Below are 27,954 nucleotides of genomic sequence, written 5' to 3'. Positions count from 1 at the left end.
GTTTTGAACACCCACCGATTCAAAATAAAATCAATTGCTGCTCTCGTAACCACTTCAGCGCCCAACTAACCTGTTCAAGAAAGCCTCACGTGTACTGAAAAAAAAACGCAAATCCTGCTTTCGCATGCTGCATTCGAATACGCTCGCCTTCTCTCTCCTCCACATGCTGCAAGCGGGATGCCCTCCCTTCTGTCCTGCAGCGGCAGTGAACTGAGGTTGAACTGCTCCTCGACTGCCGCGCACGGGCAGCCTCAATTTTCAAATTTCAACAAATTGCAAGCTGCAACAGAATCGACCTTGATTCTCAGCTTACTTTCCTTTAAATCAATTGAATCCCATACTGCCTATGTTTGCTTTGCTCCTATCTAATACGTTCTTTTCCAAAGGAAAAAAAAGAAGAGAAAATATTTGGCACAAAGAGACTACGCCAAGCGCAATGGCGGCTGAACTGGGCGGGACAAAGGCCACGGAGGAGGGCTGAATCCAGGAGCGTCAGCAGAGTGCGAGGAAGGAGCCAACGAGAGCATGGAAGGCTGAGGAGCAGGAGAAATTGGGAAGTAGGAACTCCCCCCAACCCAACCCACCCCCTTCCCCCAAAATTCATAGAGCGCCATGAAGACACCGTCCATTGGCTCCCTACCATTGGTCAGCCCTTGCCAGTCAGCAACAAGCTTCAACAGGCCATCTTGAGTCCTCACCAGCAACTATTATAGACAAATTTGCTCTATGTTGGAGTAGAACAGCTATATTCGCATATGGTTCAAGAGGGGTCCTAAGGACCTAAGCTGCCAACATGACAGGGTGGCGTCAGGCTATGTCGTGCATTGTGGAGAGGCAGGGTTCACCTCTAAGGCATGGCAAGCAATTGTGAGACTCACCATGATCTGTATACCTTATCAAATGGGCTTGTTGCATGTGCTTGGAAGTCAAGTAGTGCTGTCGGACCATCATTCATGTCCTTCAATCCATCTATCCAAACCTAAAGGTATTTTCTATTCTACTTTAGTACCCCCGAACCCCATCACCCACCACCACACACACACACACACACACACACACACACACACACACACACACACATTCTGATCGCTTTTGGTATTTGCAGGTTTGGGCACTTTGCCACCATACTCTCAGTCAATACCTCCTTCCTCACATAAATGTTTGGTAGCCACTATTAGTGATAAGGTGAAAGATACTTTTGTTTTTGTATGAGATTTCTACTTTTACTGGTTTAAATTCTCTCGTGAAGTGTGATCTTTACTTCTCATAGAATCAATATGCAATGCAGAAAATTGAGAGGCATACTGTGAGTTCTGTATCATTTGCCTTATCTTTGGAACTAACTGCCACAATTCAAGGTACTACTGAACTTGACTTTTGGTATGTATGTTACTTTTTTTTGAAAGCATTATACTCAAGATTTGGAGTTGTAAGGCTCTACTAAAATGTTAGGGTCACCTTTGCCATTTCATTGTAAACTATCCCACCCTATGCTTGCGTTGTACCTCGCTGAAGCAATATAAAGAAATACCGAAAGGGGCGCCATCATTTGGGGCCAGTGCAGCTTGGGAGTGGTACTCTGCCACTCTATGTCTCGTTAAAGTCTGTTCCGTCTGATCTTTTCCATTGGCAGTGGTGCCGTCCCGTTATATGGTGTCAAAACTTCAAGCGTGTTGTCAGGTGCTGCAGAAGTGTTTAGGGATTTAGCTCGGATCTAGTACTCCGCACAAACACAAGGTTACTTTACTTCATGTGAAAGAATTGAACTGAAGAGAGAGAGCATGTTGGGTCCCAACAACCCTCAAGGGCCCCCTTGCTTTGTTGCTAGAGCAAGTACTTGCTTTATTTCTTGCACAATGCTGATACAATGATGCTAAGTCCCAAGATAGTGAGATGCTAATGGGTACTTGATGCAGATGTGGTATTGCTAGGATGGTGAGGGATATTGCAGTAGATGCTGTGGGGTACTACGGGTACTTGGTACCATGGGATACTTTGGTATTGAACATCCTGCTCTCGTAAGCAATGACACGGCCTTCTTGCATCAAAACTGCTCCCAGACTACGACCACAAGCATCACAATAAACTTCAAATGGCTTTTGCAAATCTGGCAAAGCCAACACTGGCCCAGTAGTCAATTTCTCTTTTGAGTGTCTGAAAAGCGGTCACCTCTGTCGGTCCCCACATGAAAGGGACTCCATTCTGAGTCAGTAAATGCAAAGGTGAAGCTATCTCTCCAAACTTGCGAATGAACCGCCGATAATAAGAGCACAAGCCCAAAAAGCTTTGAACTTTATGAACATTCTTTAGCTCAGGCCAATTGCGGATAGTCTCAATTTTGGCCGGGTGTAGACATTGCCTAGAGCGATTTTGATATGATGATATCCGCTTTTCAAATCAATCCTGCTGAAACAAGAGGATCCCTGAAGTCGGTCAAGAATATCATCGATCCTTGGAATTGGAAATCTGTTCTTGATAGTAATTTTAATGAGAGCTCTATAATCAATGTGCATCCTCCAAGATCCGTCTTTTGTAATACAAGACCGCCTTTTGGACAAGTTTTGGTTTATATGAATTTTTGGTGATGCCTTTTGGACTTACCAATGCTCTAGTGACTTTCCACTGAATGATGGATAGGATTTTCCGAGAGCGTGGATCTTTTGTTAGCACTTTCTTTGATGATGTTATAGTTTTCTCCAAGGATGAAGCAGAACATCGACACCATCTGCTACAGGTCTTTCAGGCATTGCATGGTCACAGATTGGTTATCAATGTCAAAAAGAGTGAATTTTTCTTGCTGGAAATACACTTTTTGGGACACATCCTCTCAACAGCAGGAGTACAGATGGACTCGGCCAAGATTGAGACTATCCACGATTGGCTAGATTTGAAGAATGTTCATGAAGTTAGAAGCTTCTTGGGCTTGTGTTCTTACGACCGGCGGGCCGCGGTTCATTTGGAAGTTTGAAGAGGTAGCTTCCCCTTTGGACATATTGACTCGGAAAGGAGTCCCTTTCTCGTGGGGACCGACAAAGGTGACTATTTTTCAGACAGTTAAAGAAAAACTAACTACTGGACTAGTGTTGGCTTTGCCAGACTTGCAAAAGCCATTTGAAATATATTGTGATGCTTGTGGTCGTAGTCTGGCAGCGGTCTGAATGCAAGAAGGCCATGTGATTGCTTATGAAAGCAGATTATTTTCAAGACCAAAATTGACAGCACAGATTTATGAGAAAGAGGTATTGGCATTGATCCATGCTCTTACTCAGTGGCGACATTACCTACTCGGATTCAATTTCACGGTCTTTACTGATCATCAGAGATTACGCTACTTCTTGTCACAGAAGCAACTTTCGAAAAAGCAGATGCGGTGGGCTAACATCTTGTCACAGTTTCACTTCCAGATTGTCCACGTGCAGGGACATAAAAACTTGGTGGCAAATGCTTTGTCTCGGAAGCCCCTAGTCTTGGCTATTTCCGCGATTCATCATCGAAGCTTCGAGGATATGGTTGATCAGTACGCCACCGATCCGGATGTTTTCGATGTTTTTACTCGGATACAGAATGGGGAGATATTAGCAGGATATTCCATACGGGATGGCTACTTGATGAAGAAGACAATGTTGTGCGTCACACAGCCGTTGAGAGAAAAGGTTTTGATTGGGTGCCATTGTCCACCTTTTACGGGTCACCGCGGCATCGACACCACCTTGAAAGGTGTGGTGTCACCAGCATGTGACTACTATCTATCCTTTTTGTTGATTTCTTTCTTATTATTGATTTATTTTCACTTTTTGGAAACAACCCTCTGGAAATCTAACTGCCCTGCATTGCATAGCTAGTGTGAAACTGTTTAGAGGGAGTCCAGGCCTGAGGGCAAGAGAGCACTAAGGTTGGACAAGGACTATGGTTAGCCAAAGTGGGGTCATTGACTCATAGTCACAAGGGACGCGTCGCGAGGTGTGGGGACGAGGGATGGGGGACGGGGCTCAAATGGATTTTTAGTGTAAAAAAGAGGGAGGGACGGAAAAGTGGGGACGGAAAAGTGGTGACAGGAAGCCCAAAAATGAGCGTCCCCTGTGACTATGCATTGACTAGCCAAAGTGGAATCCTTTGTTACAAAGGCTACATTTCAGTTCTTGGTGTGGCTGCAGTGTACAAAGAGGGTCAGATGACCTAGAAAGATACAATGGCAGCATCTCCTAAAATTTAGGGAACTGCTATTTTGGGACCTGAAAATGTGTTTGCGTCATTACCTCCGGAATGACAAGGGGAACATTTTATTACTCTACCATGAAGTCAAGTGGGCAACCGGTCGGGAGATTTTTAGGCGGCAACCCCGAAATAGGAAATGGCCTGTAAATGTGCCAAGTGGCACATTTCTGTGCACTTTCCTCATGCATGAAGAAGTGGCGCTGAATTTAGAGAAGAGAGGGGCTCATTTTCAGTTTCTGTCACAGGTTGAGAGCTATGGAGTGCTTCCTTTCCCTCTTATGTACAGTGCGGTGCCAAGAGTGATGCCCTGCACGCTACGCACTGTTCTCTCTCTCCCCTATGGCAGTATGTTATGCCCCTCTAGTGGGCTTTTCATTTGACCAATGTACAGTTATGTGGGCTCATGCGCGATTGTCGAGGCAAGAGCCTCTTGCACAGGTACTGGATTAGCTAGCGGCTAATCCCCCGTAGGTACAGGTGAATTCGGAGAGGTTTCATGTGCGAAATCTCGTCCGATTCAAAGGGCAAGTAGCCCTACAGGTGCGGGAGCTCGAGGACTTGATACGGATGCGACCGGCACGCGAAACGGAGCCCGAAACAGTGAATTACAGCATGCTGTGTATTTTTGCAGGTGTAGGGTTTTGGCCCTAAACGGACCCTAATACCCCTAGGAGGTTCGGGGATGCGAGGGGACCGCTGTACAGGTGATCTGGCGCATTTTCGGGGCAGAAAACAGAGAATTCAGCGTGTTGCAGATTCTCGCCAGGTTTTGCGAAGTGTCCGTATGCGTCGGGAAAGTCATCCAATGCGTGGGGATACTGACTGTGAAGGGTCCTAGTACAATTATGTTGCCGAAATCGGGCCAGAACAGTTGAAATTCAGCCAAGATTGTGCGGGACAGCTTGTAGGGAACCACAGCTTTTATTCCCTCTTTTAAAGAATAAAGAAATACCGAAAGGGGCGCCTGTTTAGAGGCCAATCTGGTGTCGGTCTTCTCATACAGGTGCAATCTAGCAACCTGTATCCCTTTCCCCTTTGTTGTGTTTTGAAAGTACAGGTAAAGTGGGCGGCAAATTAAATAGGTGAAAGCAAATAAGGTTTAAGTCTAAGGTCTACCGCCCTTTTTGGATTAAACAGGCCGGTTCCATGGTTCCATTGCCGGGATTAAATCACTTTTTCCCATAGAAGTGAGCCTTGGTCAGTTTGGGCTTGAAGACACAGGGGATCATAGATCAGACACAGGGAATTGCAATTATGGCTGATAGACCAGATGATGTGACTGAAGAGGTTTCCTCTTCACAGGGTCAACAGACACATGAAGTGGGCGAGTCTTCAAGACCACCACAGACGGATGATGATATATTCAGGACCCAGTTGGCTACTGCTGTGGCTATGTTCACACAGGTAATGCAGAACCCAAGGTTTTTAGCCTTTCTGCAACCTCCTCTTCCGTCTCAGCAAGTTGGGTCACTAGATCATAAGCAAGTTGGGTCACTGGATCATATTCAGAAGCCTGTTAAGGCTCAAGCACAGGTGATTCATACCGCAGAATCAATGGAAACACCTGTACACTTGACGGAGACCATGCAATCTCCAAAACCTGTGCCTACGGTGCAAGAATAGGTGGCTGAAATGCCAGTCTTTCAAGTTGTACCAGTTCAGCCAGCCACCTTTCAGCAGCCTATAGTTGGTTCTAATGGACAGGGAAGCAACCTACAGGCTATGCAACAAGTCTTCCCACCACCTTCAGTATACCCTGGCTATTTTGGAGGTGGATCGGTATTCGAGAACATGGCTGGTCATGCACCTGGAAATCAGTTTTACATGCCAGGAACAGTGTTCGGGGGTGCTCAAACGATGATGCCTAACCCATGTATGGTGTCATGGATATGCAACCAAGGTTTCAAAGCACTCAGGGCCAATTTGGGATGCCACAGGCAAATTTTGGTATGACTGGAATTACAAATCAACAGCCAAATATGGCATTTCCAGGTCAACTTATGTCACGTGACACATCCCAACCCTATGTGTCCGTGGACAAGCTACACCATAGTAGGGTTCTCGTCAGTTCAGTCATTTAGATTAGCAGTGATCTGGCACTTTTGTGAGTCTATTCGTAGACCGTGCATGCCCAGTCACTTAGCATAGATGCATATCCTCTGGTTGCACACAACATGATCATCGGAATTCCCATCAGAATCCATTAGCATCAGTTAGAGGAATTTTCCAGTGCATTTAGCCTATTTTTCTATTTATTGGTATTTTCACTTATTATTTTTAAGTGACTTGTCAACAAAAGTAGGTAGGGCAATTTTGCTAAGTTAATATATAAGCAAACCAAAGTTCACACTTTCTGGCAGAAGAGGCAGCAGGAGCTTCCCACTCAACAGGCAACTTCTCAGCAGTACCCCCCCTCAGCAGTAGACCCTCGCCATCCACTCCTTCCCTTTGGCGTTTCCTCCCAGCAAGCCATCGCCGACAAGTCCTTTTGCCTGGAGTTTCCAACCTCGGCAGATACATCCCAGCCAGCGTTTTTCAGCCCTTGACAAAAACTCCAGCATCATTGCAGATTCAGCGTTTTTTCAGCCTTGTCAAAAGCGCCAGCTCAGCAGTAGCAAAAACACAGAATTCAGCAGTTGGATTCTCGCAGTTTTCAGCCTATGACGCAGTAGCAGATCAGCCCCAAGACGGTTGCAGATGTTTCCCCCATTTTCAGCCATAAAAACGCAGCCAAAACAGTCATTTTCAGCCATAGAAACAGTCCCAGAATTCAGCGATTAGAAGATCTCAGATTTCAGCCATCCAGTCGTCATCGTCACCGTCGTCGTCATCGGCATAGACCAAGTTGCATAGTCCATTGCATACGCATTATACAGCTTTGTGCAATCAAAGAATAGACCACTCTCGCCGACGAGAGTGGGGCCTTTGGAGGAGGGTTTTACAACCTCTCGGGTGTCGTATCTCTTCTCTCTCCTTCTCTCAGTCTCATTCACTTGCACGCACAATATCCACTCACTTTGTTCGTGATCACAACACTCTACAAGACGGAAAGCTCTCTCCTTCCCTAAGAACTAAAAGGAACCTTGAGCAATAAAGATCACTAATCTTGAGAAAATACAACATTCATTCCGTTGCACCTAACATTGGTATCAGAGCTTTGGAAGTGTTCTGCATTACTCAAGGAAAGAACCACAAGAACCACAAGAATTTTTTTTGCTTGTTGCGATCGCACGAACCCAAGTTTACTTGGGCGTGGCGATCCCTAATCGTGTTTTGTTGAAGAGTGACAGGAATCCCAAGAAAGAAGGGCTTGTCCAGCCTCCCCTTGTGTCTCTTTTCACTCATTGAGCGGACCGTGCACTTAGCGGCCGGCCAATCGACGTGAGGTGGGAAAAAGCAACCTTGGTGTGAGCGCAAGGCCGCCAAGGGGTGCGCCCATAGAAAAGGGTAGAACTCGGGTGAAGATAAGATCCTTCTCCAACGCGATTTGCAAGCGAAAGAAAACCCCAAGAACCCAAGACCCCCAAGAACTCAAGAACCTCAAGAACCCTAGATTTGACGTGGCATGACCAACTGGAAGAGAAATGGCTGCGTGGACCAGAGAAACTGAAGAATTGAACCTAAAGAAATTTTGAGCACCGGGCGAGAGGCCTAATCCTAAAAATCCCAAAGCTTGACCTCTGAGGTGGATTTTCGTAAAATGCGCTAACGTGGCATATTGTACGGACGATGACGTGGCAAGACATTACGAATTTTCCACGTTTTGCACTCCTAATGCCACGTGGCAGGCTATACGGACTTCCGCAAGTCATGCTGGATGATTTCAGCGCTAGCTTTTGGGAGAAAATGCTTTTGGGCTTTAGTGCTTTTGAGAGTTGCTTTTGGGGCTTTGCTTTTGGGCAGCCCTTGTATTGTTTATAAGTGGCCTTGGGCCCTCACTCTGCCGAGCATCTGGACGCACAGTCTAAGAGCAGAGGACCCTCGAGAGTTGTACTTTTCCATGAGCAATAATAAAGAATTACCGAAAGGCGCGCCAGTTATTGGGACCAGTGCATCTGGGTGTGACACTCTGCCGTGCCGTGCTCTCTCTCTCTCTCTCTAGTAAAGTTGAGTGATTTTGCAGTTTCCGTTTGTGGGTTGCTATTGATTTCTGGCTTTGAGTGTCCAAGCCTGTAACAATGGGACATAGGGTGGAGGTGCAGAAGGCAAAGGTAGTGGTGTTTCAGAAGCTACATGTGGTCGTTCTCCTGAAGCCATATGCTCGAAAATGCCTCCTACAAACTAAGATACATCCCCAGAGCTCTATTGTGAAGAGGTAATCAGGGTGATTTCAGGAAGGGTCAGGAGGAAAAGAAGAATAAATTTGAGAAGGTTGGGGAAGAATAACACGGTTAGCTGGAGGATCAAGGGGCCCAAATAGCTGTGAAAAGCTTCTAAGTCAATTCTGTCATTCGTTGGATTCTTTCCTCTAGATATACCAATTGTCGAACCACATATTGGGCATATTTCTCCTCAGGTTGCTTCTGAGTGGATGGGCTGGGTGGATTTCCACCTTCGACAGTGTGATCTCCTAGTGTTTCGTCCATGTGGATAGGATCGGCTTCAATTTGCAAAGGGCAAGGAAGCAAGATGTGCTTTGATACCACTGTAATCACTTCCGGTGCGGGTCCGCACGGGAACACAGACATAATTGCAATCTACACACTTAGCAACACTTTAGCTCTTCAAACACTTGAATACTGTGAAAGGAAGAGAGAGAAGTTGACACGGCACCGAGCCAAGACTCACTGGCCCCAAAGACGGTGCCCCCTTTTGGTATTTCTTTATCATTACTTTCGCTATGTAAAACTCCCGAGGGTCCGACTCTCTCTGAGACTCTGTGTCCAGATGCTCTACGCAAGAGTGGCCCTTTAGGCACTTATAAAGGTACAAGGGATCCCCAAAGCTGCAGTTCTAAAGCACTTGAATCTAAAAACATCTATTCCCAAAAGCTGGCACCAGAAGCTGCCCACAGCTGCCAGCGCAATTTTCGGAAATCCATATAGTAGTGCCACGTGATAGTCAACACAAATCGCGGGCAGTGGTACAGCTTACCACGTCATCAGTCCTTTTACGCAATCTTTTGTGTGTGCGTCTTTTATATTTTAGACCCTTGGAACAACTTTATTAAGTTGGGATTTCTTTTGTTTCTTCTGCTCTACTAGTCTTTAGGCCTCTCAGCCGGTTCCTGCAAAACTCAGTCAAGTTAGTCCAAGACGCGAAGGTCACATAGATGTTCCTAGCACCATGTAGATGACTTCAAGAGAATTGATCACGGCACAGAGGATTCTCGCTTTGACCAAGAGATTGGCATGGACCACCTTTCTAGGGAAACAGAGTCTAGGGCAGGCCAAACGAACGCATTGATCTGATGCGTTTATGACCTCGACGCAGAAACCCTAACCCTAAAAACCGTCACCCTAGCGTCTCCATCAATAGCAGAAGCGTTTCTCCTTCATGAACCACATCGCGAGAACATCAGCCTTATCAGCATTTTCTCAGCCTTCAGCATTGCATTTTTGCACCATCAGATCAACATTACAAATTCCAGCCATCATCGCAAGCATTTGCAGATTTGAGCCCTAAATCCCTGGCATTTTTCAGATTTCCGCATTCCTGTGTCTGATCAGCCACAAGTTCCAGATCCAAGCAGAGTAGTGACAGATCCAAGTGAGATCCACTAGCGTTTCTAGATTTCAGCCCTTAGCTCTCCATATCGTCGAGTCCAAGCGTTCAGTGCATGATCTTATCAACACCTCAGCATCTAGATTTCAGCCCTTCGCCTCTCCATATCATCGAGTCCAAGCATTCAATGCATGATCTTATCGTCGAGTCCAAGCATTCAGTGCACCTATGGATGCAAAGTGGATAAAAGAAAGTGAACTGATAGAGTCATCAAATGTATTGCAATTTTGACTTGAAGGCTTTAGTTCACCATCAACGTATTCTCCAACTTAGATCACTTCTGTAGAGCAAAGGCCAAAGGGCTTGACACGTGCTCAAAAGAGGGTGACGATAGAGCTAGCACTTCACATGTACATAAGGATTCAGTGCAATAGCAGTGTACATTGTTTGACAAAAGTATGAAGGTCTCATTAAGTCATTTGTACATGTGTTTGACAGTCTTTCTTGCGGATACATGGGATGATAAAAGAGTGCTAATCACACTAAATCATTTGTGGCATGTATAGGAAGCATGCAATCGAGGACGCTTGCGATTTTAATAGGGGGGTATGTCATGAGACTGTGACAACCACTATATATATTTGCTGGTTTCTTTCCCTTGATTTTTATTTGATTTTTGGGGTCCTCTTGTTAAAATTACAAAATGCCCGGACATTGCATTGCCAATGTGAAACGTCCGTTGGCCGAGAGCTTCATCCGCAAGAGTCAAAGCCAGGCAGCCACGAGATGGTTGGGCCGATCGGATTGGAATCAGACTAGTAAGGAAGTGGCTAGGCTCAGTTAAAGTCATTTAGGCCCCTCGGCAAGACTTCATAAGTTGGTGGGTTGCAGGTCAACTCTCTCCAAAAGCTCATCCCAAGAGGGGGCACCGAAATTTGAGGATGGGGGACTGATTTTTATCATTGTGCTACAAAACGTGTGTGAGTAGTGGGTGCAGGTGCTCATAGCTTTAATGAAAAGCTTGCCTTCTTCCTTGTCTTATGCAGCGCGATGATTTTTTCTCGCGTATCTCTCTCTCCCCTTTGCACATATGTAAGGCGCCACTAGTTGGGCTTCTCAGATGACCATGTACAGTTCTGGGGGTTTTATGCGCGTTTGCCAAGGCAAGAGCCTTCAACAGAGGAACCGGATGAGCTAATTGCTAATCCCCTTTAGGTACGCACAATTCCATCGCAAAGGAATGCGAAAACGGGGAGTTTTCTCGTGCGAAAAGTTGTCCAATTTATAGGGGAACTGTCCCATTGCCTGCGGGAGCGTCTGAGACACGCGTAGACGTGTTTGCTCCGCTCAAAATGATGCGAAACAGAGAATTACAGCCTGCTGTGTTTTTTTGCAGGTTTAGGGTGTCGTACCTAAACTGCAAGGTAATGTTAGGGGAGCCTCGCGAAAGCCTTGGGTGCTTGTACATGACAAATCAGAGAGATTTCCCGCGAGGAATCTCGCCTAATTCAAAGGGCAAGCGACCCTATAGGTGCGGGAGCTGGAGGGCTACCCACAAGAGCGATCGGCACACAAATCGGAGCGCAAAACAGAGAATTAGAGGTTGCTGTAATTTTGGCAGGTTTAGGGTTCTAGCTAGTTTTGATGCCTACAGGTCCTAGTAGCTTCAGGGAAGTTAGGGAATCACCGAAGCAGTGATTTGGTGCAAATTGGATGCCAAAAACAGAGATTTCAGCGTGCTGTAATTTCTCACCAAGTTTTGTAAAGTGCTCTAAAGTGCATGGAAAGTCACTGTTTACTTGGGATTTTGTCCGTGGAGACTTCTACTGAAGTTATGTTGCCGAAATCGGGCTAGAGTAGGGGAATTTCAGCCCGATAAGAGTGCAACTGCTTGTAGAAGTTTATAGATTTTTCTCAAGTGTAAAAAGAATAAAGAAATACTGAAAGGGACGCTAGTCTTTGGGGCCAACAGGGTGTTGCTTGTGAGAGTGAGCAGCCAAAAGAGAGTGAGCCATGCGTGTCGAAAACGCTGGAGGGAGAGAGAGAGAGAAAACACAAGTGCTCTGCAAATGATGCTCTCAATACACAATCTGAATGACTACAAGACCCTAAGCATTCTATCTATAGAATCTTAGATTGAGGTAGGGCAAAAATGTGTAACTGGTGCAAAAAACATAAAAGCCCAAAAATGGGGAGAGTTGTGTTTTCCGCAGACTGCTACGACTTGTCGTTTGTGTGACAATCAGAGTTGCATTGCTATTGCCAAGAACCCTATCTTTCACGCTTGGACAAAGCACATTGAGGTGAGAGCATCATTTGCAAAGCACTTGTGTTGTCTCTCTCTAACGTTTTCGGCGCACGTGGCTCACACTCTTTTCTATGCTCACTCTCACAGTTACACCACCGTTGCTTCGTCATTTTGTACGGCTAGTGATTGTCCTAGGTTGGCCACCCATTGCACATCATGTAGATTGCATGGGCGGGCACTTTTAGCACGTGTCCGGCCGGTCGTCTTCCAATTTCGAACGAAACTGAAAGCCTCCGACTTGAGCTTTAGGAACCGTATACCTGCTGAAATCATCCACAAGCACAAGCAAAAACTGTGAGCCAGAAAATGAAGGAGTGCTCATCGGGCCACATAGATCAATGTGAAACGGTGCAAGTTTTGTTGGATGCTTGCTTCAGAAAGGCAACCCTGTGTTGCTTGCCCATCTGGCAAGCCTCACATACGCCTGATGAGGAGCGTATTGCTGGTAAACCCTCCACCATAGAGGTCCTAGCAGCCTGCTGAAGCTGTTGATAACATAGATGTCCAAATCGTGCATGCCATAGAGAAGAAGACTCCGTGGTCCTAGACAGAAGAGCAGTGAGGTGGTACAGGGAACCATCGCGCTCACCGCGTGCACGGATAGTACCTGTCGTAGAATTAGAAATAGTGACTGTGCCACTCTCAAAGTGTATGTCAGCTTCCTGAGAGTCCAAACTCGACACTGAGAGGAGGTTGAAGGCCATGTCCGGAACATAAAGCGTATTGCTGGTAAACCCTCCACCATAGAGGTCCTAGCAGCCTGCTGAAGCTGTTGATAACATAGATATCCAAATCGTGCATGCCATAGAGAAGAAGACTCCGTGGTCCTAGACAGAAGAGCAGTGAGGTGGTACAGGGAACCATCGCGCTCACCGCGTGCACGGATAGTACCTGTCGTAGAATTAGAAATAGTGACTGTGCCACTCTCAAAGTGTATGTCAGCTTCCTGAGAGTCCAAACTCGACACTGAGAGGAGGTTGAAGGCCATGTCCGGAACATAAAGCGTATTGCTGGTAAACCCTCCACCATAGAGGTCCTAGCAGCCTGCTGAAGCTGTTGATAACATAGATATCCAAATCGTGCATGCCATAGAGAAGAAGACTCCGTGGTCCTAGACAGAAGAGCAGTGAGGTGGTACAGGGAACCATCGCGCTCACCGCGTGCACGGATAGTACTTGTCGTAGAATTAGAAATAGTGACTGTGCCACTTTCAAAGTGTATGTCAGCTTCCTGAGAGTCCAAACTCGACACTGAGAGGAGGTTGAAGGCCATGTCCGGAACATAAAGCGCCTCCACTGAACTGAACTTCAGGTCTGAGGTAGAACGAAAGAGGGTAATTTGGCCTGTGCCAGACACTGGAATCTCATGGTTGTCACCCAGAGTGACGGTCTGCCCGTGAGTCTCCCTGAGAGAGCTACACCATGACTGTTGGGGAGTCATGTGAGTGGTGGCTCCACTGTCAACAACCCAAGTACCTGACTGTGATGTAGCAAGAGCGTGGTCCGTCGTCGCGACAAGAGCAGTCCCCGTCGTCTCGTGAGAGGCCACAACTGCAATCGAGGCTGTCTGTTTCTCCCTGTTGGCCTCGTCTCGCTTCTTCTTTTTGCATTTTGATTCTCTGTGCCCTTTCTTGTGGCAATGGTAACATTCGATGTCCTTGTTCTTCTTCTTCTTCTCACCTTTACCTTTCTTGCTACCTCCTTGAGTTATCAAAGCTCCTTCTGCATCAATAGCACGTCTGGCTCGGAATGCGGAGTGCCCCTCAATCTGTCTAAGGGAAGGGAGAATCTCGTCCCAAGTGGGAAAATGGGGATCAAAGTGTGGGGGAAGCTTGAATAGTAAGAGGCCAGCCATGCGTGCCTAGGTGATAGGTGATGTTGCCTCCGGCAGAGACAAGGTTGTCCAAGCGTTCCTGCATGTGGCGGGTCAACCCATTAAGTGAGTTGAAATCCTTGAATTGGAGGTTGTATAACTCCTGTTCAAGTGTGATCTATCTGGCAAACGAGGTCTCCTCAAACTGGTCAAGAATCCATCTCCACAATGGATGTGCATGCTCCTCTTTGGAAACTTCCTTCGTGATGCGGTCCGAGAGGTTCATCATAAGAAAGGTGAAGACTCGTATGTCTCGATCCACCCACTCGTCGATCTGGGCCTGAGTGGCGGTGGGAAGGGAAGGATGAGTAGCCTAATGGGTGAAATCATTCAACCATTCCCAGAGTTGATGGTAGGCAATAATTGTGCAGACTCGTGTCCTCCACACAGGATAGTTGTGTAAATCCAACTTCTTCTCCTCAGCAAACTAGGTGAGGGCATAATTGTTGGATGTAGCATTGGCAGATGCCGATGTTGTCGGAGAAGTGGAAGTGGCCGTAGTCGCAGAAGATGTAGCGGCCCCCTTCTGGGACTATTGTTGTTGGTCCTGTTTCGGAGTTGACATGTCGCGTGCTTAGAGAGAAGTCCCAAAGGTAGATCGATAAGATCGCAAGTCGTCAATGAAGTTACCGTTCCCAAGGCTGTAGCAGTCCAAGATAACCGCACGGACAACCACCGGATGGTGTCCTGATGAGCAAGGGATGGTTCAACTGCACAAGAGGTAAAAATTCAGCGTGTTGTCCGCCCAAAAAACGCTGCAAAGGGTGTTGAAAACGCTGCTGTAATAGAGATTTCAGCGTGCCTATACGCCACCAGTCGGTGCGGGAGCGCTGCAGAGTGTCAGAGATGAGGGTCCTCGCACTTTTCAGCCGTCAAGGGGCTGAAAACAGAGAAAGAAAAAACAGCAAGTAGTACCGAAAATGGTGCCGATTGGGTGTCGATACCTATCCAAGGTGTAAATCTGCAAGTTCCAGGTAGTGCAGAAGATCTTGGGTGTTCCTTGGCCGCTCCCTTAGGTGCACAAGATCAGTGTTTTGAGGAAAACGTCGCAAGTCACCAAAATACGCCAGCAAAGCACGGAAAAATGCAGCAAGATCTGCAAAACGCAGGTCTGTCCAAAAACGATAGGTGTTGCAAAAATGTTAGCAGATGTTTAGTGTCACAAATGGGTGACGTGGCAGCAGACCCCAAACACTCTGGTGGCAGCAGGGTATGGACCCGTAAACTCAGCTGACATGCTAACGTGGCATACCGTACGGACATTTCCAAAAAAAGCGGTGCAATTCGCGGAGATGCTAATGTTGCATGGCGTACGAAAATTTCCAGCTTTTACGCTGGCTGAAATTTGCTGGCTGATTTTAGCAATGCTTTTGGGATAAATTGCTTTATTTAGAGAAGCTTTTAAACTACTGCTTTTGGGCACCCCTTGTACCGATAAATAAGTGGGCAGGGCTTCACTTCTCAGAGCATCTGGACGCAGAGTCTGAGAGTGAGCACCTACCCACTCTCTTGTACTTTGAACACAGATTAATACAAAAAGAGATACCGAAAGGGGCGCCAACTTTGGGGCCAATATCTGTAGGCACGGAACTACACCGGGCCGTGTCGAGTCAAGTGTGAATTGTGAAATGTTTTGAAGTGAATCTCTACTGTGTCGCGGTAGAATCTTGACTTGGGGTGTCCAAGTTTGTTACAGTGGTATCAGACCACAGAAAAATTCTTCTTCTACGGAGGATCCGATCTTTTTTTACAGCGCACATAGCTTTTGAAAAAGAATCTTCGTGTCCCGACCCCGGACTTATTAGCCACTCCCACCCTTCATACATCGTGCATCGGGCGCTCTCTCGTCTTCATCGCTCTAACTTAGGGCATAAAGCCATAAAGAATCCCAGATTACACATGGGTTCTCGTGAAGAATCTGCCAGAGATGACACCTCTCAGTGGGACGGCAAAGAAAAGTTGAAAATTTGGCACGGGAACTGAAGAAAAGATGCTCCGAGGGCTTTGATCCTCATACATTAGTTTGACTCTTTTCTTGGATTTCGAGATGCTCCGAGGGCTTTGACCTTCATACAGCAGTTTGACATAGCTTTCTTTGGAGGGTATTACTCAGAGCACTCCAAGATTCAGAGGGCTACCTCTTTCTTCAAGGAAATGCTCGGACATTGTGGTCCACCCTTCTACTGAGAAAGGAAGCTCCGGTTAAATGGTTGAAATTCAAAAGGCTTTTTATTTCTTCTTGGCTGACTCGGGAGTATAAACGAGATATACGAACTGCTTGGAATCATCTTCGGATGACCAAGAGAGATTCTTTGGATGCATATTGCGAGAGATTTTGGAGCTCTTTTCTACCAGCTTCTTCATTTAAGAAGGTCTCGTTTAAAGAACAGATTGAGCGGTTTTGCTATGGACTTCCTACAGAGATCCGAGATTACTGCTTAGAACAAAAGTCAAATTCTATTTAAGAATTGATGGGTCACGCGAAACGGGGTTTTGCCATACACTCGGGCAATCTGACTTACCCCACTGATGAGATCTTGACTCAGAGAACCGAACAGACTTTTAATAATGAAAGTAGAAAGAAAAAGAGTTCCCAAGACGAGAAAGATAAGGATTCACGACCTCGGCTTACTCTTCGAGAGAGGGCCAACTACATCAAAGAGGGGAAGTGTTTCGGATGCGGGGAACATGGGCATGTCTTCGCGAAGTGCCCTAAAAAGGCACAGCAAGAACAAAATGAAGACATGCCAAAGAGTTCGAGAGCAGCTGAGGAATGTGGACGAAAAGGCAAGATGAAAGGACTGGTTCCAGATTGCATGGGTACTGACCCAAGAACGATTGATGAAAGTACAGAAATTTGCCGAGCTTGGGGCAAAGTGAAAGATCAAGAAGCCCTGATTTTCTTTGATGGAGGAGCCAAGGCCAACTTCATTTCACCTAAATTGGCGGCGCAGCTCTAGATTACACCCGATCTGATGGGACCACAAGCAGAGGCAGTTCTAGTGGCACCCGGACGGGACGTGGCCATTACACCTGTCATTGGCAAACTTCGGTTGCATTGTCAGGTGTATTTGGGGCATGGTGACTTCTACATAATGTCCTTGGAAGGTTGTGATGTCCTCCCGGGAGTCCCTTGGTATCATAAGAACAACGCCGTGGTTGATTATCGGGCAAAGAAAGCGACAATTGACTAATGAAAAGGGCCGAAAAATTATACTTGATATGAAATTGAAGGGCGAGTCTGTCCCTATTGTATTGTCTTCGGCCGTTTCGAAATTAATGAAATCCAATCTGTTTGTTTACTCGATCTTTTTGAAAGAGTTCAATGATGAACATAGGACAAATATGTCTGAACTTGATAAAGAACGCGAAGATTTTCTCCATACTCATGCCGATTGCTTTTCTGAGGGGCTGCCAGGCGAGTTGCCATCAGCTCGTCCTGAAAATCATACCAATGATCTGATACCTGGAAGCACACCACCAAACTGGCCATCTTACCGTGTGAGCCGAGCCCAAAATGAAGAGATTATGAACCAAGTGAAAGACCTCTTGGAAAAGGGTCTTATCCAGCCGAGTACTTCACCTTATTGCTCTCCGGTGTTGTTGGTTTTAAAGAAAGACGGATCTTGGAGAATGTGCATTGATTATAGAGCTCTCAATAAAATCACCATCAAGAACAGATTTCCGATTCCGAGGATCGATGATATTCTTGACCGACTACAGGGATCCTTTTATTTCAGCAGGATCGATCGGATATCATCAAATACGAATTGCGTCGGGAGATGTCTACAAGACAGCTTTTCGGAGGAGCTTCGGTTTATATGAATTTTTGGTGATGCCTTTTGGCCTTACCAATGCTCTAGCGACCTTTAACTGAATGATGGATGTCGCTTTAACCGAATGATGGACAGGACTTTCGGAGAGTACAGATCTTTTGTTGGCACTTTCTTTGATGACCTTATAGTCTTCTCCAAGGATGAGGCAGAACATAGAGAACATCAGCTACAGGTCTTTTAGGCATTGCGAGATCACAAGTTGGTGATTAATGCAAAGAAGAGTGAATTTTTCTTATGAGAGATACACTTTTTGGGACACATCGTCTCAACAGGAGTGCAGATGGACCCAACCAAGATTGAGACTATACGTGATTGGCCCGATTTGAAGAATGTCCATGAAGTTAGAAGCTTCTTGAGCTTATGTTCTTACTACCGGCGGTTCATTAGAAAGTTTGCAGAGGTTGCTTCCCCTTTGCATATCTTGACACAGAAAGGAGTCCCTTTCTCGTGGGGACCCACAAAGGTGATTGCTTTTCAGATTTTGAAAGAGAAATTGACTATGGGACCAAGTTTGACTTTGTCGGATTTGCAAAAGTCATTCGAAGTATATTGTGATGCTTGTGGTCATAGTCTGGGTGCGGTCTTAATGCAAGAAGGCCATGCCATTGCCCATGAGAGCCGATTGTTTTCAAGGCGAGAATTGAAAGCACAGTTTTATGAGAAAGAGCTTTTGACGGTTATCCATGCTCTTACTCAGTGGCGACATTACCTACTCGGAGCTGATTTTATGGTTTTCACTGATCATCAGAGTTTGCGCTACTTCTTGTCACAGAAGCAGCTACCGGAAAAGCAGATGCGGTGGGCTAATATCTTGTCAGAGTTTCACTTCCAAATTGTCCATGTACAGGGACAGAAGAACTTGGTGGCATATGCTTTGTCTCGAAAGCCGTTGGTCTTGGCTATTTCCGCGATTCATCATAGAAGCTTCGAGGACATGGTCGATCAGTACGCCGCAGAGGCAGATTTTTCAGATGTATTCGGTCGAATATAGAATAGGGAGGTAGTAGCGGGATATTCCATTCGGGATGGCTACTTGATGAAGAAAACGATGTTGTGCGTTACACAGCCGTTGAGGGAAAAGGTTCTAACCGAATGCCACTGTCCACCATTCATGGGTCACCGCGGCATTGATACCTTGATAGGTGTGGAGCGATACTTCTTTTGACCGAGACTGAAGAAGGACGTGGACAATTTTGTATGTAGTTGCTTGGTATGCCAGAAGGTCAAGTTTGCCAGGCATAAAGCACAGGGATTGTTACAACCTTTTCCATTCCCACCTGCCCTTGGGAAAGTATTGCTACGAATTTCATTTTTGATCTCCCGAAGACACAGAGTGGGCACGATGGTATCTGGACTGTTATTGACAGGTTTAGCAAGTAGGCTCATTTCATTCTAGTGAAGAAAACAGTCAAGCCGGATCATTTAGCGAGACTGTTCATTGCCCAAATATTCAGATTACATGGCATGCCTGAGACTATAGTCTCTGACAGAGATCCCCGATTCGCGAGTTTGTTTTGGAAGGCTATTTGGGAGAACATTGGCATTCGATTGCAGTTCTCGTCATCTTTCCACCCGCAGATAGATGGGCAATCTGAGATTGCAAATTCAGTCGTGCTGGATTTATTGAAGTCTTACATTTTTTATCAGAAGACTCAATGGGAAAAGTTTTTGCCCTTGGTGGAATTTGCCTACAATAACACAATCCATTCTTCGACGGGAAGGCGCCATTTGAGATTATTGAAGATGCTACGAAGGGTCCACCCTTCCTAAGCACGAAAGCTAAGATTTTTGAAGCCGAACAGTACATGAGGGACTTGGACACTGCTTTTGCCAAGGTCCGGGAGGCTTTAGAGAAATCTCAAGAAAGACACAAGAAGGCAGCAGATCGACACCGTCGCGATTTGAAATTAAAGGAGAATGATTGGGTGTTCTTACGTTTTGAGAAGGCACACCTGAGAAAGAAAAAGGGAAAGGAGCAGCTTTTTCCAAAGCTTATCATGAGATGCTATGGACCTTTCCAGATAAAAGAAAAGATAAATGATGTCTCCTTTAGACTGAAGCTGCCCAATACTTGGAGAATTCACAATGCTTTTCATGTGAGTCTCTTGAAGCCTTTTAAAGGCGATGTGCCCGATGATTGGGAGCCAGATGAGCAACCCGAAGTGGAGGAAAGCGAGGAGATACACGTTCCAGAACAGATACTGGCACATAAAGATAGAAAGATTAAAGGTAAAGTGATTAGGCGGTTCTTGGTTAAATTCAAGAACTATCCTGCATTGGATGCGAAGTGGATGGAGGAGGACCTAGCAGATACTCCTCAGATTGTGGAACTTTACCTTGAAGCATTCGGTTTAGCATAGTCTATTCCGATAGAACCCCGATTTCAACATGGGCGAATCTAGTGCAGCGGGTTTCACAAGAGGGGAGTCACTCCGCTCCTTTGTCAACAGATTGCTCCGATTTTTGATATAGAGTCATTGATGTCCCTTTGGGTTTCAAGATACTGTTGGGCTGACAGTATTTTGCTGTATGACTTTATGAACTGGAATTCCCATAACGAAAATGATACTGATTGATTTGTACTTGACTTGTTTGAGTGCAGGAATTGATAGACGAAATGATTGCAGCATTTCGGTTTTCTATAGACATGATTGCAATATGGATTAGTTAATCGGGCATTTGAGAGGTCCCGACTGGATCTAGATGCGATTGCTAAATATGTTGCCGATTAATCATGGTCTGAGATTTGGAATGAATTTGAATGTGATTTGTCATGTGATGTCCTATGATGTCACTATCGATTGGTACATGTGCTAGATGTGTTGTTCCTAGTGTGTCCGTACTAACAGTGAGTGTCTGCTAAGACAATTTATGGCCTCTGTCTGTTTTGCAAGCGTAATCGAGGGCGATTACAATGCTTTCAAGAGGGGGGTATGTCACAAATGGGTTACGTGGCAGCAGACCCCGGACACACTTTGGCGGTAGCAGGGTACAGACTCGTAAAATTTGCTGACATACTGATGTGGCATACCATACGGACATTTCCGGAAAAAGCGGCGCAATTCGCAGAGATGCTGACGTGGCATGGCGTATGAAAATTTCCTGCTTTTACGCTGGCTGATTTTAGCAATGCTTTTGGGATAAATTGCTTTATTTAGAGAAGCTTTTAAACTACTGCTTTTGGGCTCTGCTTTTGGGCATCCCTTGTACCAATAAATAAGTGGGTAGGGCCTCACTTCTCAGAGCATCTGGACGCAGAGTCTGAGAGTGAGCACCTACCCACTCTCTTGTACTTTGAGCACAGATTAATACAAAAAGAAATACCGAAAGGGGCGCCAGTCTTTGGGGTCAATATCTTCAGGCACGGAACTATGCTGGGCCGTGGCGACTCAAGTGTGAATTGTGAACTCTTTTGAAGTGAATCTTTGCTGTGTCACGGTAGAATCTTGACTTGGGGTGTCCAAGTTTGTTACATTTAGTGCCGGTTTGGTGCGAGTCTACTGCAAGAGGGGAGCGCTAGGACTTGGGAGTGCAGATCGAGGTTCACAAAGCAAAAATGCTGGCTGAATCTACAAAAACGCTAGGTTGTTGAAAAATGCTAGGCTGAAATTGCAGTTTTCCGTGACGAAAGGGGCCAGAATTGCAAGCGCTAGCCTCAGGAGGAGGGATCGATGAAGATTCTCCGCGTCTTGGCGACTGATACCATGTGAGAGTGAGCAGCGGAAAGAGTATGAGCCACGCGCGCCAAACACGTTGGAGGGGGAGAGAAAGAGAAAACACAAGTGCTCTGCAAATGATGCTCTCAATACACAATCTGAATGACTACAAGACCCTAAGCATTCTATTTATAGAATCTTAGGTTGAGGTAGGGCAAAAATGTGTAATTGGTGCAAAAGCCATAAAAGCCCAAAAATGGTTAAAAATGTGTGCACCCAGCCAGGCTCAGAAAATGACCGGCGGCAATCTACATGATGGGTGGCCAACCCGGGACAATCACTAGCCGTACAAAATGGCGAAGCAACGGTGGTGTAATTGCTGTTTGCTTGGAAGCGCTCTAGCTGCCAAGCGGTGTTTTGTTTTGAAGTGTTGAATTCCAATCACAGCTTATTTGCGAAGGTCCTTTGTGTCGTAAAGTTCATCAAGTAAAGACTTGGGTGAAAGCTGAAGTCTACTGCCCTACGGGCCGGTTTCAAACATATCGTACAACCAAAGATTCCCAGCTATCAGGCAAAATCATCAACAAGAAAATAGCCTTCAATTTATTACTAAAGTCTGCCAGACCTGAATCCTGCAACTACTCGTCAATTTTGCCGAAATCAACAATTTCAACAAAACCCCAATATTTCTCTGACGAGTTTGCCCCAATTGCATTCACAAGAAGATTTATAAATATTCTCATGTAGGAAAACGAGGTCTTTTTCAATGTTTTTCATACAATGCATAACATCATGACCTTCTGCTCGAGAGGCACCACATACCTAGCTAGGTACGATTGGGGGCAGGGAACCACCGGCCCCTGCCACCGGGGTCGGCGGTCCCCTGCCCCCAATCATACCTAGTTAGGTATGCGGTGCCTCCCTCACAGAAACTCATGATGTTGAGGTAAGTCACAATGTGGGAATTATTGTGAGAATTTGTCCAAAACTTCTTGTGATTAATACATGATCCCTTAAGAAACATTTGAGCAATTTTTACAAAAATTCAGAAAATTTTGCAAAAGCCCCAAATTTTCCGGGTTCGAATGTGCACAAATGTCAATGAAATTGTCTTCGTCATGTGAAATTTCACTTGTATATGAAAGCCCCAAATCGGTGAAGCTTTGCAATTTTCGAAGAAAATTTTGTTGTTGTCAAAGAACAACGTTGCGCATCATCTTTGTTGCATCGTTGATCAATTGTCGACGCTCCATCTCTTTGAGCTCCGCCTGAGTAGACCGAGACGGGCCGTACTCCTCGTGTGAATCTTCGTTGTGATCTCTTCCCGCATCTCCGGATGCAGAGGAAGTCGATTGATCTTTGCCTGAAGCCATAAGTGCCGCGTAAAAAGGATCGGATTTCCCGTAGAAGAGAAATCGGCCGCACTCTGATACCACTGTAACAGACTTGGACACTCCCAAGTCGTGAATCTACCGCGACACCACAAATAATCACTTCAAAACAGTTCACAGTTTGCAATTGATTCGACATTGGCCCGGCGGAGTTCCGTGCCTAGAGATATTGGCCCCAAAGACTGACGCCCCTTTCGGTATTTCTTTTTGTATTAATCTGCAACTCAAAGTACAAGCGAGTAGCCGGGACTCACTATCAGACTTTGCGGCCTGATGCTCTGAGAAGTGAGAGCCCTAACTACTTATTCAAAGAGTTTACAAGGGATGCCCAAAAGCAGAGCCCCAAAAGCCCTTTTTAAAATAGGCTTAAAAATAATGCAAAGCTCTCTTTCTCTCTCTTTTAATGCCTTGTGTTAAAATAAAGCAAGTCATTTGCGTAGAAAACAATCCACGCTTGCGTAGCCAAAAGCAGAGTCGAAAAACTGCCGTTTGTACCCTGCTTTTCCGTACGCTGCTGCCGTGAATTGTGCCGCGTTGTGTGCGGGGGCAGTACGGACAGTGCCACGTCATCATTCCCTCGAACCTGCTGTTCCGGGACTGCTACCAGCGGGTGTGTGCGAGTATGGGGCAGCCACGTCACTGAGTTGTGACACCTTGCTCACTCTTCAGGCATCATAGCTCAGTACTGCATGGGCAACCAACGCCCTCAAGCCTTAGCACCCTCTAGCGTAGCAGATATCAGCCAATTCCACCAGCGTTTTCACCTACAGGACCCAGCGTTTTAAACCTTCCACCATCAGCATTTTCAGCCTTAGCCGCATCACCAGCATCCCTCATTTTGGAGATCAGCCTAGCGTTTCCATTTTCAGCCTCATCGCCAGCAGATCCCCTAGCGTTTTGCAGATCCAAGCCAGGACAACTTGCGTTTTCAAATTTCAGCATTAGCCACTTAGGACTATCTTGTGGTGTGTGTTTGTGGGAGCATATATTGGTATCTAGTTCTACACCCACCATTTGGCATTGATGACCTTAGTGGGTATGTACTATCTAGTCAATACTGTGCATGATTGGGATGATTATTATATAGTCTTGTGGATGACTACTGTGAGTCTATAACTTGCACTGCCATATAAAGGTAAATCTGGGTCTTTTCGGATTTTTCTAGGTAGCTATAGGTTATGTTTGTATTGCTATGGAATGCCTATGATTGGTCATTCTTGGAGTTAAAACCCCCTCTTTTTTCGAAGTGTTGAGTTGTTTTGAAATGGTATGCATAGAGGGAAAAGAACAAGATGACGCGGGGCAAGGAGGACCTGATGAGGACAGTTTCAGGGCAAGCTCTCAGATCCGCAAACTAATTTCTTCTGGACATCTGGAGGAGGTCAACAAAGTGTTTCGCTCATTACTGCAGCCAGATGCATATACATGGAGTGCAGTTATCTCTGCTTATTCCAACTTTGGTGATTATGCCCAAGCTTTAGAGTTCTATCATGAAATGATCAACACAAGTGTGGTGCCTGATGGACGTGTTCTTCTAGCAGTTTTGAGAGCATGCTCCAACTTGTTGGACCTGGAGCAGGGCATGCACACACATTCTTGTATTCTCAAGTATGGTCTTGATTCTGATGTCTACCTTGGCAATGCCCTTGTTAGTATGTATGCCAAGCTTAGAAACCTAGATTGTGCATGCCTGGTCTTCAAGAAACTTATGCACCAACGAGATGTTGTCAGTTGGAGCACATTAATACAAGCTTACATGGAGCATGGATATTCCCTTGAGGCTTATGACCTTCATGACCATATGCAACAAGAAGGGGTACAACCAAATGAATTTACACTTGTTTGTCTTCTAAAAGCTTGCTCCAATATTGGAGAGGTTGAATATGGTGAACGGATACATTCCCTTGTGATCGAACATGGATTTGAGTGCAACCTGTTCGTTGGGAATACACTAATGGACATGTATGTCAAATGTGATAGTCTTGAGAGCGCACAGATTCTTTTAAGCAAGCTGTTGAAGTGGGACGTATTGACTTGGAGCATAATCATGGGCGGTTTTGCTGGAAGGGGACTTTTCCAAGAGACACTCGAAGCCTTTAAAAAAATGCAAGAAAATGGTGTAATGCCGGATGAAGTCTCTTATGTTTACCTTGCAAAAGCTTGCCAAAGTTTAGAATCATTGCGTCAGGGAAGCCTGGCTCATTCTTTGATAGTCGAAAGTGGTCTGGAGCTGCATCCTCTTGTTGGGGGTGCTGTTGTGGAAATGTATATTCGATGTAGAAGTCTAGAAGATGCATGTGCCATGTTTTCTAGATTGCCAAAATATGATTTATCAATCTTGAATGTATTATTGAGTGGCTATGGTCAGACTGGGCTTTCTCAGAAGGCATACCAAATCTTTCTTTCAATGGAGCAGGAAGGCATTGAACCAGACAATGTAACCTTTGAAAGTCTCATTAGGGCATGCTCAATCTCAGGAGATTTGGAGCAAGGGAAACAAGTACATTGCCGCCTTGTCAAATTTGGGATAGAGTCTGGGGTTCGTATTGGGAATGCCCTCATTGACATGTACAGTGAATGTGGATTCTTTGAAGAAGCGTATGAGCTATTTGATGAGTCATCAGAGCTTGATGTTGTCACATGGAACATCTTGATTTCACGGCTTGCACATACTCGTCAGGGCAAGGAAGCAATTGTTTATTTTGAGAGAATGCAGCATGAGGGCTTTCTTCCAAACCAGGTCACGTGGAATGCATTGATTGGAGCCCAGTTTGATCCTGAGGGTGCTATTCAATTATTTGGGCAGATGCAGCAAGGAGGGATTGCACCGAATGAGATCACTTTTGTTTGCATCCTGAAAAAATGTTGTAGAAGTGGATGCTTGAAGCAGGGCATGCAGCTCCATAGTGACATTGTTAAAGTTGGCCTTGATGTAGAGCTGGTAGTCCAAAATACTCTTATTGACATGTATGCCAAAAATAATTGCCTTGAGACAGCTTGGTTGGTCTTCGGTACTCTAACAAAACGTGATGTGATTACCTGGAACGTGATAATTGCGGGGCATACTATGCACAATCGTGCCCAGGAATCTCTTAACTTGTTTCGGAGAATGCAACAAGATGGTGTTGACCCAGATCGAGCTACATATGTGGGCATTCTTCAGGCCTGCTCAAGTATTGCAACACTCGAGCATGGGAGGCATATCCATAATCTGCTTATTGACAGAGGCTTAGAGCTGGACCTCCATGTTGGGAACACTCTCATCGACTTCTATACCAAGTGTGGAGAAATGGAGAATGCCCATGTTGTTCTGAACAGGTTACCAGAGCGTGATGAAGTGACATGGAGCACCATCATATCTGGGCATGCTAAGCATTGTGATTATGCCCTTGCATGCCAATGTTTCAGTGATATGCAAAGTGAAAGGTTGGAACCAACTGGTGGTGTGTTTCTCTCCCTACTTTCAGCCAGTAGCCATGCATGCCTACTAGACAACGGATGTTTTTATTTCAAGTTGATGCAACAGGACCATGGCATTGTTCCGTCCGTAGACCACTTCATGGTGCTAGTTGAGCTTTTTGGGAAGGTTGGATGTTTAAAAGAGGCAGAAGACCTACTCGAGACCCTTCCATGGATCTCCAATACTGTGGGATGGATGACTCTGCTTGGGTCCTGTAAAAAACGTGGGTCTGTTGAATTGGCAAGGCAATGCTTTGACCATCTAATGAGAGCAAGAAGCAAGAGCTCAAGTGGATTTGTGCTTTTGTCCAATGTATATGCACATGCTGGTTTGGAGGAGGCTGTAGATGACATTGTCAGTCTAAGAAAAAGTGCTGACACTTGGAAGCAACCAGCAAGGGCATATATTGAGATTGATAACCAGGTCCATGATTTTGTTGTCGGAGATACATCTCATTCAAGGAGTGAGGAAATTTATTCTACACTGACGAGAATAAACACAGAGCTAAAGGAGGCAGGGTATAGACCTCATGTGGCATTGGTTCAAAGGGGATCGTCACTTGAACAGAAAGAGAGGAGCTTGTGGGCTCATAGCGAGAAGTTAGCAGTAGCTCTGGGGCTTTTGAGTACACCAGAAGGCACAACCATCCGAGTAGCAAAAAATCTCCGAGTGTGTGCGGATTGCCATGATGTAGCCAAGCTGATTTCAAGGAAAGAGAGACGTGACATTATTATAAAAGATACTCATTGCCTTCATCATTTCAAGGATGGCGATTGTTGCTGCAAGGAGTTTGACTAATTTGTGGTTGAGAAATATGGTAGAAGAAGGGCAATGCAATCAAATTAGGGAAACTTTCCTTCAACCAGAGCCTTCTAACCAAGCACATTTTTTTAGGGCACTGAAAGTGAGGAAGAGTCGAGGCCACGTGCAAGTGCTCGATGATGAGAAAGGGAATACAATTCAAAACCAAGATGAGATGGTTGAACTTATGCTCAAGTATCTCAGCCAAATTATCGGCCAGCCAGAGACCCAATCTCAGGAAGTGGAAGAAGCCCGAGCGTCTTTACTTGGGAGGATCTTAACATGAGGGAGTATGGTTTGGGCATAAGACAACTCAAATTACAAGGGCATTCCTATTGGCTGATAGATGCTCATAGAGGTTTTGAGCATAGATATGCCGTGCTGACATTCAATGGGACAGCTCTCAAGCTAGAGTGTGTTTTTGGTAGTTAACAACCACTTAAGGAGGTTTTTTAGTAAGGTATTTGTACTATACCACAGGATGATATGAAATGGAAAATCTGGTTAGAACCCCAGAGTAGAGTTCCATAGTTTTGCACTCCCTTGGAGGGGTTGTGCATGATACACACGTTTCTTTTGTAAATGTCAACGAGATCGAATGATTTCAGTCAGATTATGGCAATATGGTTGGCTTGAGGAGAGGAGTCCAAACATATAAGCATCCTGATTAGATTTTGTGCAAAAAAGTAGTAAAGTTTATGAAGAAATAGGGGTAGTTTTATTCAAAATCAAAAAATGTGCAGAGGGTTAC

General features: G+C 45.5%; 1 protein-coding gene across 1 annotated transcript; it reads left to right on the top strand.

Moving 5' to 3' along the window:
* The first annotated feature begins 97 nt into the window (after nt 1-97).
* On the top strand, nt 98-27,839 carry LOC147428190 (pentatricopeptide repeat-containing protein At1g11290, chloroplastic-like). Its single transcript, XM_086497155.1, has 4 exons — nt 98-985; nt 1,106-1,185; nt 1,289-1,358; nt 24,220-27,839. The coding sequence occupies exons 1-4, from the start codon at nt 880-882 to the stop codon at nt 27,198-27,200; spliced, it is 3,237 nt and encodes a 1,078-aa protein (XP_086353281.1). The 5' UTR covers nt 98-879; the 3' UTR covers nt 27,201-27,839.
* The last annotated feature ends 115 nt before the right edge of the window (nt 27,840-27,954 follow it).

The sequence above is a fragment of the Adiantum capillus-veneris genome, chromosome 23, assembly GCF_014529385.1.
Source record: "Adiantum capillus-veneris isolate H3 chromosome 23, ASM1452938v2, whole genome shotgun sequence".
Lineage (NCBI taxonomy): Eukaryota > Viridiplantae > Streptophyta > Polypodiopsida > Polypodiales > Pteridaceae > Adiantum > Adiantum capillus-veneris.
The sequence above is the reverse complement of the archived record's forward strand: the minus strand, read 5'-3'. Positions and strand labels throughout refer to the sequence as shown.